This window comes from Dendropsophus ebraccatus, chromosome 7, assembly GCF_027789765.1.
Source record: "Dendropsophus ebraccatus isolate aDenEbr1 chromosome 7, aDenEbr1.pat, whole genome shotgun sequence".
NCBI lineage: Eukaryota > Metazoa > Chordata > Amphibia > Anura > Hylidae > Dendropsophus > Dendropsophus ebraccatus.
In genome coordinates, this window is record NC_091460.1 from 147,100,456 (window position 1) to 147,114,953 (window position 14,498).

A 14,498-nucleotide genomic window follows, 5' to 3' on the forward strand; every position below is an offset into this window, starting at 1 on the left:
GAAAGAGAGAGATTCTCACCACAATACTCGACCACAGCCGGTATATGAACTGCTGCTGTTCTGACGCCTCCAGTTTCCTGGTACCTGTGACGTGTTGTCCCTGAAGGAACTGCCCACTCAGCCAATGACTAGCTTAGGTAGGTTACCGGCATAGGGGGTCCTGCGGGAACAACATGTCACAGAAACCGGGAGGGAGCCAAGAGCAGTTGAGACAAGGAGGTGTTATAAGCAGCTATGGGGGATCAGGGCAGGTGAGTACGGCTTCTTTCCTATTTATACAGCGCCCCAAACCAAATATAAAAAATTATCTGTACTGGCAGAATACCCCTTTAACCCAACACAGTGAACAGAAAATCTACCACGTTTTGCAAAGAAAAATAATACAAAGTCTCTTTACATCTAGCAAACGTTTACCCAGGGATTTCACAGAAAACAAAGATGGGGCTCGGAGCGCAGAAGTATAATCAATACACAAGTATTAACCGTTCCTGGAATAAAACAACGAGTCCTACAGACATATGATGGGGTGCAGGTCTAATGTAACAGCACTTGGCTGGGTACAAGGTGGGATCAGGTGGGATCAGAACAATGACAAATCTATCTAATTAGCGCTGTCAGTGACTAATACAATGTTACCTTATCCTGTAAGTATCCAGCAATGAGAGAACCTCTTCTGAACCTTCTCTCACACACTTCAATAGTTTCTGAATCTTCTTTTCATATAATAATTGACAACAGGTTGTCATAGAAACAGACTAAGTATTATGGTATGTGGGCTATATAACACTGTATGGCTGCAATGGTTTTTTACACTTTTATGGTGCGTTCACACCTACAGGATCTGCAGCTGATTTTCTGCAGCAGATTTCATTTAAATAACTGAACACAGCATCAAATCTGCTGCAGATCCTGTAGGTGTGAACGCACCCTTATAAGTTATTTCCTCTTTATACACTTAGATTCTGTAATATGGTGTCAAAGCATTATAAAAGATGCAACTGTATAACTATCAAACATGCCACAAGTGTAAAAAAAACATACATTGTATGAAACTATATAGTCTTTTCAGCAGTTTTTTTTTTTGTTACATTAAGGGGCCTCCGGGCAAAAATAATATATGCTAAAGCATGTATACTTACCAATCCCTGGGTCCCTGCCGCATCCTCCTGCAACGTCACAACGCGGCTGATGGATGGCCCGCTCATCCAGTCAGTGACTGTGGCAGGACACAGGTGCAGTCACTGCCTGGCTGAGCAGGCAATTCATTAGTCAGCTCGAGTACTTTCCCCTGGGCCATAACGTAGCAGGAAGCCGGACAAAAAAAATTAGGTTTTCGGGAGCCTGCCTGTATTATGCCCATTTTATATTTTGTTTCCCCCACCCCCTGCCTGCACTGTATTGTTTCATTTTGGCCTGGCGTACCCCTTATTTTTATAGGAAGGTTGGGGATAACTAATATGGCTGCATATCTGCACAGCGCTTTAACAGCAGTGACACAGTGAAGAGAGGATGGCTATGCTTGGCGGGCTGTGCTGCAGCACATGCACAGAACCTGGATGTAAGACACGGTACAAATGACGGACGCCGCTGAGTAACACGTACAGATTTTATAATCTACAGCTGCATTCACACCACGCTTTTCTGATCACCCTTATAAGCTTAGTTGGTCTCCTATATTATAGTATAAACTGTTTTTTGCTACATTAGATTACTGCACAACAGTATACAAATCCTCGAAGCAAATTCTGTGTTCTGAATCCTGCAGCTCTGGAATATAGTACAGACAGTGACTGAACACACAATGCATAGGGCCTCAAAGTTTTATGGATTCAACATTTAAAATGGTGCTCACAGAGACAAAAAAATAAAAAAAAACTAAAATACCTCTGGTGCACACACATATATATACACACACATACATACACCTGTGCTGCTTTCAGCTCATGGTTTGACCAATAGCATAAGGCATGCAGGCTATAAGGGATCCCGAGCAGCTGCTGATGCCTGGCACAAGCTGCACAACAAGATCGTGTGCAACCAACACTAGCCAGGATTCATCAGAGGACACAGCCACGTGGAGGTGGAGAGAGGCAAGTAGTGTGTACAAAATAGGGACAAAAAATGGGCACAAGAGTGGTATTAAAACAATGTGGGGGCAGGGAAAGGAGTGATGGCTGCAGGAAGTCTGGAAATGGGAACAGTAACAGACTGCACTCAGAGAAAATGTCACAGGGAGTCACTGGATGCAACTGTACCATAATTGCTAAACTGTCACTGTATGGGACTAATGTTAGTCTGTGGTGGTTTTCATTGACAATATGGCTGTATTATTCTGTCACTGGGCAGTGGTAATACGAGGCCAGTATGTGGCGGTATTACTTGTCCGTTGTATACAATTATTATTGGTAATATTGGCTTTGGTACACTGGGCATTGTTCATTATATGGTCTTTATCCAGTGTTAGTCTCTGTACAGTGGGTTCAGTAACAGTACAACTGGAGGCATCACTTACATCTTAAAGAAAAGCTAGAACTGGCCTTGATTTGGAGATTATTAGATGATACGGAGGGCTACTCACCACCAAGGTAAAACTATGCTCAGGTAATATTCCATATTGTTCAACAAGTCTCTCCCTGGTGATGCTTGGAAGTTCTGGCAGGTTCTCCTCAATCAGATCAATGTTAATGACCTGATCGGCGCTCTTGTTAGACGGCAATGACTCGGCATCGTAAAGTATCAGAGGGGGAAGGTTGGGTTCCGGCATAAACCTTTATAAGCAGAAGATTTAAAGGAATAAGGAAGAAACTACTGGAATATAAGTAGGATTACCTTTCTGCTTAATAATGCTTCTATTGTTATGCAGTGGCCGACACTTTATGATGTCTTCGCTTTTTTTGGTTTATCTCATGTAATCCTCTTAAATGTATTTCAATTAATTAAATCTCAATACGAGAGCAGGGAATGTAGTTGTTAGAGGTTGTGTGCAGATTTATACTGCAGATAGTGAGATGCTGGTTATCCCGACATTTGCACTTGTTCTTGTACAGTATGTGTTCTATATACATCTAGTTACAGCATAATAACCATACTAAAGAGGTAAAGAAATATACAAACCTGTAATCCTGCTTTCCTTCCTTGTCCCTCATAGGTATGGTAACACTTATATATATAAAAAAAAAAGTCATACAACAAATGTAATGCAAAAACAAAATAATACATAAAAAAGGATGAAACTAAACATTGTATACATTTCTACACAAACTGGTTATCTGCTGCAGCGCTCCTTATCCTGATCCCTGGCGCATTACACAAAGCTATGTTTCACGTTACCGCTCATTACTGTCCTTATCCTGATTTCTGGTGCAGCAAGATATCACAATACAACACATGGCACTTAAAATGACCATGGCTATATCTGTATAAGAAAGCCTCAAGAGCCTCTATTACTACAGAGGACCTGGCATGTCTGTGGACTGTCACACGGTCAGGCTATACCATCAGGTACATCGCTCTGCATTTTTTACCTTAATGGATCAGTGGCGGCAGCGTAGGGACTCCGGTGGCACGGTCATTTTTAATTGCCTCCCGATTCCCGTGCTCGACACCGTTCTTTTCAGGAGTACCGGCCCGTCCTGAAGCACTGGGGACAGGCCTGCTGGCCCCCAGTGTGGCAATATCCTGCCCCCTCCATTGATTCTAATGGAGCCAGGTGACAGAAGAAAGGGGATTTCGTCACACTCGGGGCCGGTGGGCCTGCCTCCAGGGCGAGCTGGTGCTCCCAAAAAGAATAGCGTCGAGTGTGGAAATTGGGATGGTCCATTCACTGTGTAATGTTTTATACCATTTCAGGGGAATTTACACTTGCGGTCTAATCCACAAACGAAGTATTGGCTCTATCCAACCCGAGAAAACCAACGCCCCCCCCCCCCAAGATAAGCCACACGGAGACCAGACATACTTCTTACCCGAGCTTGTAGTCAAAGGCCCTCGTCTCATTGAGGATTGTTCCACCTTTATCAAGTAATTCCGTTTGTCTTTTAATTTCATAATCTAGGGAGGAAAAGAAGAAAGATGCAACATTCAGCGTAATAACTGTGCAAACAACGGACAGTAGATAAAACATTTACCCTTCTCCTAAATGCTGGAGAAATTACCGATAGGAAACTCATTCTACTTGTAGTTTTCATAAAAGACCCCAAAGAGCATAGTACAATGAAACATTAGAAACTTATTGTATAACGGAGAATGGGGCTCCGGTGTACCACGCACAGAGCGTAACAACCTGAAAGGGGTTATCTGGCGATAGAATTGTTTTTATATAATGCTGCCCTGATGGAAAATATAATAAACATCTTAAGGTCCCATTACACCAAGTGATTGTCGGCCGTATTTTGCAGATTACTGGCTGTTATGGCAGATGATTGCCTGGTGGAATAGGTAACGTTAAAATGCAATGATCGGCTGACGCGCACAATGTTGGCGGATCGTTGTCTTTGAACATGTCGAAAGAAAATAATGAAAATAGTGATGGTTTGTTGGCTGTCGCTCTGTGTAATAAAAGTGGTGGCAGCAAACGGCCGCTATCTCCTATGGGTTACTTGGATAATCTAAAGATCGTCTGGGCATCCCCCTCCTGCAGCTCCCTGCGCCCCCCTCTCCCCCACTGTTGGTGCATGAAATAACACAGACAGTGAGCGGGGAACAAGGAGCAAGCGAGTGCTGACCTGACAGCTTAGTGCTTGCTTGCTACTTTAACATCGGGCGGTGTAATAGGGCCATTATACTTACCTTTCTATTGTCCTGTTACAGTGTCTCCTGCATCTTTGCTGACGGCTGCTGAGACAAGCTCATCTCTGGAGGGACAGCCTACTCAGCCAGTCAGTGACAAGACAGGGTCATGGCCAGTGATTGGCTGATCGGGCTGTCACTCCAGAGATAAGTTTGTCTCATAAGTGGCGGAGGCTGCAGTCAGCGGGGGAGACTGGAGACGCCGAAACAGCACACTGGGGGAGCACAGAGAGGTAAGCATAATGGGGGAGATCTATCAAAGGGTGTAAAATATAAACTGGTGTAAACTGCCCACAGCTTCCAATCACAGCTCAGCTCCCACAGCAACCAATCACAGCTCAGCTCTCACAGCAACCAATCACAGCTCAGCTCCCACAGCAACCAATCACAGCTCAGCTCCCACAGTAGCCAATCACAGCTCAGCTCTCACAGCAGCCAATCACAGCTCAGCTCTCACAGCAACCAATCACAGCTCAGCTCTCACAGCAACCAATCACAGCTCAGCTCTCACAGCAGCCAATCACAGCTCAGCTCTCACAGCAACCAATCACAGCTCAGCTCTCAACTTTGGTAAAATGATAGAGGAGCTGTGATTGGTGGCTGGGGGCCGTTTACACGTGTCTATATATTACACCCTTTGTATATATATATAACACCCTTTATATATACATTACACCCTTTGTATACATTACACCCTTTGTATACATTACACCCTTTGTATACATTACACCCTTTGTATACATTACACCCTTTGTATACATTACACCCTTTGTATACATTACACCCTTTGTATATATTACACCCTTTGTATACATTACACCCTTTGTATACATTACACCCTTTGTATACATTACACCCTTTGTATACATTACACCCTTTGTATACATTACACCCTTTGTATACATTACACCCTTTGTATACATTACACCCTTTGTATACATTACACCCTTTGTATATATTACACCCTTTGTATATATTACACCCTTTGTATATATTACACCCTTTGTATACATTACACCCTTTGATAAATCTGGGACATTAATATTTTCCATCAGGGCAGAATTATATAAAAATAATTCTAATGCTGAATAACCCATCTGATACTGGAAATAAAAATCTGTAGTGTGACGCACGGACTAATACTACTACTAATAAAATTAGTTAATTTTTAAATCCTCATACAAAGATTAACTAGTGAACAGGTAGAGTACCGATTGCTTTTGCCAGAAAGCGTGCGCTGTTTATGTTCTTTACTTCAGTCCTCACACCGTACGGCTCCCCGGGATGATGGACAGAAATGTTTGCATCGACTCTCAACTGACCCTCTGGGATAAAGAGGCAGAAAATAAACCTCAAAGAAAATGCTGCTAACAAGAACAAACTTGGTTAGAAACAGATCAAAAACTGCATAATTAGGTGGGGAGTAACAGGATACTGCCAATATTAAAGGGGGATTCCACTTAAACATAACTTTTGATATGTTGCTGCCTATGGTTAGACTAACAATTCCTTCCATACTTGTTATTATTCCCTTCTGAGATGGCTGATGTAAACAAGTCCCTGGCTGGCTGTATCTGTAACACTGTAGCTTCTTTGTAATGCCGCAAGAAATAATCACAGCAAGTTCATTAGCAACTTCACCTCAGAATAACCCTACCAGCATTACAAAGAAGCTACAGTGTTGCAGATAAAGCCTGCCAGGGACTTGTTTACATCTTCTGTCTCAGAAGGGAGGGAGGGGGAGACAGAGAGAAAAGCTCACACACAGATTTTTGGGTCTTCAGCAGAAAGCAGCAGCTGAGAACTGGGGGAAGGAGACTGAATAGATAATAACAAGTATGGAAGGAATTGTTAGTGTGACCATGGGCAGCAACATATCAGAAGTTATGTCTGAGTGGAATACCCATTTAAGCAGTGCAGGAAACCCACCATTACATATGCATATCAGAGGCATATCATTCCATTGTTCTAAAGTAAATAATTATATTAATAAAATTAAAAAGTCAGAACATTGTAATCCCGAGTGTCCTGAGGAAACCATTGGTAATGCATCAGTTTTTACAGATTAAATAGAAGCCCACAGGGTGGTGCCCTCCTAGGGGTTCATAGCCAATGCTTCAGAAGAAAATGGAGAGGATAAAGTGTCAAAACGGATCAATTTTCTGAACAGTTATTTTGTTTTCCTAAAATCGTTTTCCATATTACACAGAGCGGTAGTTGTTAGTTACGATTATTATGATCGGTTACGCCCTCTGATCCCGGCAAATGAAGGAACGATGTGGAATTACATCGAATGAGGAATTACAGCGAACCATTAACAATCATTTTGGTGTCAGCACTGAATGAACAAAGAACGGTTTCTCGTTGGTCGTTTGATCGTTGCATGAACAGATTAGCAAATTATTCTTGAAAGATCATGATGAACGAGAATATAACGATTTTGTCTTTGTCATTCACCTATTGCACTTAATGATAATTGCTAATGATCAATGGTTTTAGCAGGTTTTTGAAGGGTAATCGCTCTGTGTAATAGGGCCTTAGGACAATAGCAGCTTCCTGTGGAATGGCATCTTCAAAGGTTTTAGCATAGGCGCAGTAATAGTCTACATTCATCTTAAAGGAACAGGCCCTGCCTATTGCTGTCTATGTCCATGGGGATTGTTGTACAGCATGTCACTAAATGTTATTATAACAGCTCAGGTAAGATGGTCGCCCCCATAACAATCTAAATTACCATTAGCTTAAAAACAAATTAGAATAAAGAGAAGAGATTTCAGTATTTGGCTGTAACCACTAAAAGAAAATCTAGGCGACAAATTCTTTGTAAGTGGATTTAGTGAAGATGATAGTAGCTGAAGAGGAAGGCCTAGGAGGAGAGGAAGGCCTAGAAGAAGCTGCTGTCCTGGAGAACCAATCTCCATTCTGAGATCAATGAGAAGCTTCTGGCTCTTCACAATGAATGGAGGTCGTGTCTGACCGGCCCGGGATCACCTGTTGACACGACATGTGCTGTAATGCGGCTTCCGATGCTGTTAGGGTCACTGGGGAGTTCTCCTTTAGTCACACTATCTGCTGGAACCTTCCTCCCTTCCGATTAATCCCGGCTCCATCGCTGCTAATAACTGAGACTTCTGCCAATACCCCGGAGCGGTGCACGCTCCTCTGCTCAAACAAGACTCGGTAACCAGTTATCTGGGATTTACAATGAAAACTTTACCACAACTGCAGTAATAAAAAGTAACGGTACACGGCGTTCGCTCTCCTGGCAGCAGCACATGCTCCGCAATGCAAACCCATCAATACCAAATGACACTGTGGGATCAATAAACAAATGAGCTGGTGACACGCAAGGAGAACACGTCCACGTCCGATATCTGCAGTATGAAAAGCAGGTCAGATGAGGTGGAGAGAAAAGGCCTCAATGTCTGGATAGAAGAAATAATATTAGTACAAGGGGGCTCTCCACTAAATCTCATAAGGCAAGGGTGGGGTAAGCTAAAGCTTTGGCTGCCCATGCACCTTGTGACTGTCTTGGGAGTTGGGGGCTTTGCTACAGCTACACATCCGGTCACTTCTTTAAGCCAGGTTTTATGTTTTTAGGGTATGTACTGTATGTTGAGATACCGGTGACAACATCCTGAATCTATACTGGGACTCAGACGTGTAGTACTGGAGACCGTATTAATTCATTAACAGACTGGTAAAATAAAGTGGATCAGGGCAGCGCAGGTACGCAGCAATGCAACAGATGAACATTATGTCAGTAATGAAATACTATGGAGTGAGAGGTGGACGGCACCTCCCAAACAATCTCCAACACCTGAGGCTGGAACCGAGTGCAGGCAGCTCAAACCGCCGGAACAATGCACAGTGGTGCTCGGCTGAACAGAAAACGTAATGTGAGTGAAGTGAGAAATAGATGTGGGCACTCACCGATTCGGTATGTCTTCAGGCTGTTTTTTTTGAGAGGTTCCCTTCATTACATGCAGGGAGGGGTGTGAGGAGCAGACACGTCTTCACAGGTAGACTACAATTGTTTCTCGCGATAACGCTCTTCTTCCGGTGTATGGATCCATAAACCGGAAGAAGCGTTTTATCGCGAGAAACAATTGTAGTCTACCTGTGAAGACGTGTCTGCTCCTCACCCCCCTCCCTGCATGTTATGAAGCGAACCTCTCAATAAACCAGCCTGAAGACATACCGCTTGATTTCTTTTCTTTGCACTACCCGTATATGTAAGTGGTCGCCTGCATGTCCTAATAAATACAGAAATCACAGAAAAAGTGACAAAACAGACAAACCTGACATGTTTGCTTGGCTCGTGCCCAGAGCCTGTAAAATCAGCTGGAGCTCCCGAACAGCGGCTGCCGCTTCTTCTCCACAGGTCATATCAGGCTCCATGACAATCTCCATCAGTCCGATTCCTGTCATATAAAAGAGAACAGCAATATAAATGACCTCAACCATAAGGGTATATCCGCCTAAGGACAAGAGAATATACGAAATGTTATGCTGTGTAACACCTAGAGGAAAGAAGACTGGAAACCAAACCATATACAAGACATCACCTATATCCTTCACTATTTTCAGCTCTTAAAGTGTACCGGTCATGTAAGTGTCAATTTTCTAGAAATCAATAAGGATCAATAGTACAAGTGACTTTAAGAAACTCTCTAATAGGTTTATTAAGCGAAAGAGTTTCCATCTGTACTCAGAAAGCTGTTTCCCTACCCCCCCCCCCCACACACACGCTTCAGGAGAAGCAGGATTCCTGTGTCCATTATGCTCAATGGAAAAAGGAGGGGCTGAGGGGGATGAGTGAGCACAGAGAGGAGAAAAGGCAGCCCTGCACAGAACATCATACTGCAATCTTCTCTCACCAAGCTCCCAGATAAGCACTGACCTTTCTGACCTTTGAATCCAGCATTTTATGTGCCCAGTCTCAAAACTGTACAGCTGCTTCTCTGCTCTCCCTGCTCACTCATCCCCCTCAGCCCCTACCCCCTCCATAGGTTATAATGGACTCAGCAAACCTGTCTTCACTTTGCTCCTCTGTAATAAAAACGACTTTGCCTGATAATGAGCAGATAAAAAGTGAGGGGGGGGGGGGGGGGAGGCTGGGAACAGCTTTTTGAGTGCAGAAAGAGGGTTTATAAATTAAACCTATTACAGAGTTTCTTAAAAGTTGCTTGTACTATTGATTTCTGCTAAAATATTTTAAATGACAGATTACACTTTAAATAAGCCAATATAGAAAACACAGTCAGTTGCAGGCTTCAGAGCTGAATTCCCTCAGCCTTCTCTGATGACTTAATACCTGCATTATTTCCATTCTGAGATGTGATGTCCTTGTGACAGGATCAGAGAGAACCAGCTTATTCCTCTTTATTTTAAGATTTGTCAATAACCGTGATCGATGGCAGAAAGAAGATTTTTACATACAGCTTTGAGGCATGTTCACTCAGTATTTTTCCACCAAAACCAGAAGTGGATTGAGAACACAGAAAGGTTATGCTCCCACACTGCTGAAATTGTGTGGATGGCCGTCATTTAATGGCAAATAAAAGACGTTATTTTAAAACAATGGCGTTTTTTTAACAGTAATTATTTACAATTAAATGCTGCTATCCACTTACTTTCAGCAGTGTGTAAGCATAGCCTTTCTGTGTTTTTAATCAACTCCTGGTTTTGGTTGAAAAATACTGAGCAAAATCCTGTGTGTGAACATGGCCCTGACCTATAATACAGGCTGCATCTCTGTACAAGATATATCATTCAACAACATTAACGTCTATTTATCCAAGTGAACAGTCATCTGCCTGCGCAGTCCTGAGACTACGGCCACAAATCTACGAGCAGCTTGGCTCCGGAATTTACTCTATGTTATAATCTTGGATATAAACAACATGTTTGCAATTACCCTGTTGGCAACGCCGAAAAGAATTGACGTCCCCCGGATTCTGTATAAGATAGGCTTATAAGCCGAGCTAACCTGTCATTTTCCTGGGTGGCGGGTAAGAGGAGGCGAGGAGAGAATAACTGTGTAGTTCACCAACATGCAGCATTACAAGCGGCGGCCGGGCTGATCCTGGGAATGGTCATCCTACTGTCTGTCTGGATGTAATGGGCCTGAGCTATAGCTTATTACACCTGGAAGCTTTCTCCTGTTTCTAAATTACAAGAAAGTGTTATAGCCAGTAAAGAGAAGGAAGACGCCGCCATTAATTATCAGAAAATCTGATTTTATTATTACAAGACTGAAATGATTGTCAGGCGGCTGCAGGATTTCTGGTATGATCTTCAGTCTTTTAGAAACTCCTGCAGAGAGGGGCGCCCTCCATGCTCATCTACATGTGCTGCTTAACACGGTTTTTGGTGGTTAAATTGGTTGCATTTTTTTAAATATGGAAATAAGCTCCAGAAGACCAGAGGGTGCTCCCCCTGGATGCAAAAGCCCATCTGTGCCCATCAGTGCTTGCCTGTAATGCCCCTGAAATTGCTTCTATCAGCCTCTAGCTACAAGACTGACATCCACTAGGCTTTACTCTCAACTACGCCTCCTGAGATTAAATTCTGTTTGAGTGCTTTGCAAAACACGCTTGGCCCATGCATGGTTTTCTGCACCTCTCCTAGCTGCTTCTATGGCTTGTATGAGCTAAAGAAAACCAAATGCAGACCAGTTATTGAGGCTGCGGGAAGAAGTTCAGCTCTCAGTAGGTGAAGTAAAAGGGGTATCCCAGCAAAACAAAAATAAAATCAACTGGTGTCAGAAACTTATATAGATTTGTAATTTACCTCTATTTAAAAATCTCCAGTCTTGCAGTACTTATCAGCTGCTGTATGTCCTGCAGGAAGTGGTGTATTCTCTCCAGTCTGACACAGTGCTCTCTGCTGCCACCTCTGTCCATGTCAGGAATTGTCCTGAGCAGGAGAGGTTTTCTGTTTCAATATATTTTATTGAATTTTTGTCAATAAATTTTTTGCAAACAAAAGTAAAGTTTGGCAAACAAAAGTATAACAAGAGTACATCGAAAGTACAACAGAAAAAAAGCAGTTTTCACAAATGGAATGAGAAATAGAGCTGAGGTAAAGTTAAAAATAACGTAACATGGGGATTTGCTGCTGCTCTGGACAGAGGTGGCAGCACAGAGCACTGTGTCAGACTGGAGAGAATACACTGCTTTCTGCAGGACATACAGCAGCTGCTAAGTACTGGAAGAAGATTTATTTAATTTCTTGTCCTTTGACAAATTAATATGACTAATTTCAATGGAAATTACACCTCTCCAACTAAAATGTTGCACTGAAACACATGCACAAAAAGATAGGTTTTCTTTCATCTGTACATGATACTAGATTTACAATTCAGCTGCCTGTAGGTATAAAGTGCTGTTACATAAGGTTATGTGGAGATGTTATATATGATATATGATACGACCCAGGGCCAGAACTCCATGTATACTCTAATACATTGCTTCTCAATTCCAGTCCTCAGGCCTCACCAACAGCTCATGTATTCAGAATCTCCTTAGTATTGCACAGGTGATATAATTATACTCAGTGAACCAGGTATTTTCACAGGCGTCCTTTGTATGGGATATCCCCAAAACATGACCTGTTGGTGAGGCCTGAGGACTGGAATTGAGAAGCACTGCTCTAATATATATCAGAGATGATGGAGTATAGTGCATTTCATGCCGTTATCCGGGTAACAAAAACAATATTCTAAACCACCCCCCTTCCCAATACCACTCTACGTCTAATATACCTGTATATATCCGGACTGGAGAGAATACACCACTTCCTTCAGGACATAAAGCAGCTGATAAGTACTGGGAGACTAGAGATTTACAACAGATTTAAAAATCTATATAACTTTCTGGCACAAATTGAAGTGCCCCTTTAAAAATAAAGCCTAGTGGACGTCAACAAAGCAGATGGAGGCGGATAGAAGTGAGCACTGGTGGATTGCAGGGATCAACGTAGCTGGGTTTTAACATCTGAAAGAACATCCCCTGGGCTTTTACATCCGAGGGAACGTCCCCTGGGCTTTTACATCTGGAGGATCATCCCCTGGGCTTTTACATCCGAGGGAACGCGTCCCCTGGGCTTTTACATCCGAGGGAACGTCCCCTGGGCTTTTACATCCTAGGGAACATCCCCTGGGCTTTTACATCCGAGGGAACGCGTCCCCTGGGCTTTTACATCCGAGAGATTGCGTCACCTGGGCTTTTACATCCGAGAGAACGCGTCCCCTGAGCTTTTACATCCGAGAGAACGCGTCCCCTGGGCTTTAACATCCGAGAGAACGCGTCCCCTGAGCTTTTACATCTGGAGGAACATCCCCTGGGCTTTTGGAGCTTATATCCTTAGTCATGACGACAGCTAGGTAAACATTGAAGGGCTCAATCTGTTAATACAATGCACGACATCAGACTGAGAGGCCCAGTTTGTTTGCTGAGCACAGACTGAGGATGCAGATGTGACAGAGGGCAACGATGGGCGGGGCTTGTGCAAGAGGGACAGGTGGGGCGGGGTAATAGGGGTGGAAGGAACAGGACATTCTTAATTTGTACTGCAAAGACTACTGGGAAATGTAGTTTCACAGCAGTGCATGAGAAGAGGAAGAGCAAGAGAGATGGAGCAGGTAGAAAGCTGCATCAGAGGAGCAGGACTAGTATAAAATCACAAGAGTGTCAGGAGGGAACATGGGTAAGAACCTTGCATTGTATGGAAGTTTTTTTTTTCTTAAGCAAGACTACCCAGAGTTCTCCTTTAACACTGAAACATGAAAACCCTACAAAAGTACTGAAAAAACAAACATGCAAGAGGGACACCAGCGACCTGGTCAGAATGAACCCTAAGCTTACTGTAACAGGCAGATACATACAAATTTGCAGCACTCTTCCATACTGCAAGACTTTTCCTATTTAACCTTTTACATATAGGATTATAACCCTCAGCATGTACTTACCAGCTCTATTCAGGTCAATGAGCGTCTGGTGCATTGCATCATCATGGAGACTCTTGCCACTGTCCTGCTCCAGCTGGACCTGTTTGATCCGCGCACACTTAGTTACCATCTGGTTCCGTGATGTTCCTACTTGATAGCGATATGTAAGAATCCCATTGACTGCGATTGGAAGTCTTTGCTGAGTAATCTGATATCCAGCCTGCACAACATTACAAGGCATGTTAGTAAACTATATTCGGTACATATGACATCTTGTCACCAGTCAGATATTCTCATCCTATCCAAATCCAATGGTCCTTTGGTTTGCCACCTACACTTATGTCTCCTGGACAAACCTAAGAAGTGAGGGCTGACCCCATCTATGGCTGTTATGTCTCCCTCCACCACCGCCAGTCCTACCCATACACAGGAACGTTCGCCACGGCCGAGTATTCTCGATGGGGAAGGATAAGGGCGCTGCGGCTTACCTTTTCCTTTGGCTGTGATGGAAAATCACCACTGACTTAATCTGTCGGTGTTTGTTCTACACAGCCCTAAACACCTTAGATTGATGACCAAACCCACTGGCAGGAGAGACAACAATGAAGCATTGCTTACCTCTCCCCACGATGCACCATCTGACTGACCCAGAGACCCCCTTTCAGAAGGCATTTTCCATGAGTTGTGATGACGTCACGACTCTGACCCAGCTGATGGACAACCTGCTCAGCCAAATGAAGACTGGAGCGGCGTCCCA

General features: G+C 43.4%; 1 protein-coding gene across 2 annotated transcripts in view; it reads right to left on the reverse strand.

Annotated features, from left to right (window-relative positions):
• GATB (glutamyl-tRNA amidotransferase subunit B) overlaps nucleotides 1-14,498 on the reverse strand; it is a 58,022-nt gene that overhangs the window by 21,230 nt on the left and 22,294 nt on the right. For both annotated transcript variants that reach the window (XM_069976890.1, XM_069976891.1), the window contains 6 exons: nucleotides 13,763-13,961; nucleotides 9,090-9,212; nucleotides 6,000-6,113; nucleotides 3,966-4,050; nucleotides 3,115-3,159; nucleotides 2,579-2,768 (listed from right to left, as the gene is read on the reverse strand). In XM_069976890.1, the coding sequence (XP_069832991.1) occupies nucleotides 2,579-2,768; nucleotides 3,115-3,159; nucleotides 3,966-4,050; nucleotides 6,000-6,113; nucleotides 9,090-9,212; nucleotides 13,763-13,961 (756 nt within the window). The remainder of the gene's footprint in view (nucleotides 1-2,578; nucleotides 2,769-3,114; nucleotides 3,160-3,965; nucleotides 4,051-5,999; nucleotides 6,114-9,089; nucleotides 9,213-13,762; nucleotides 13,962-14,498) is intronic.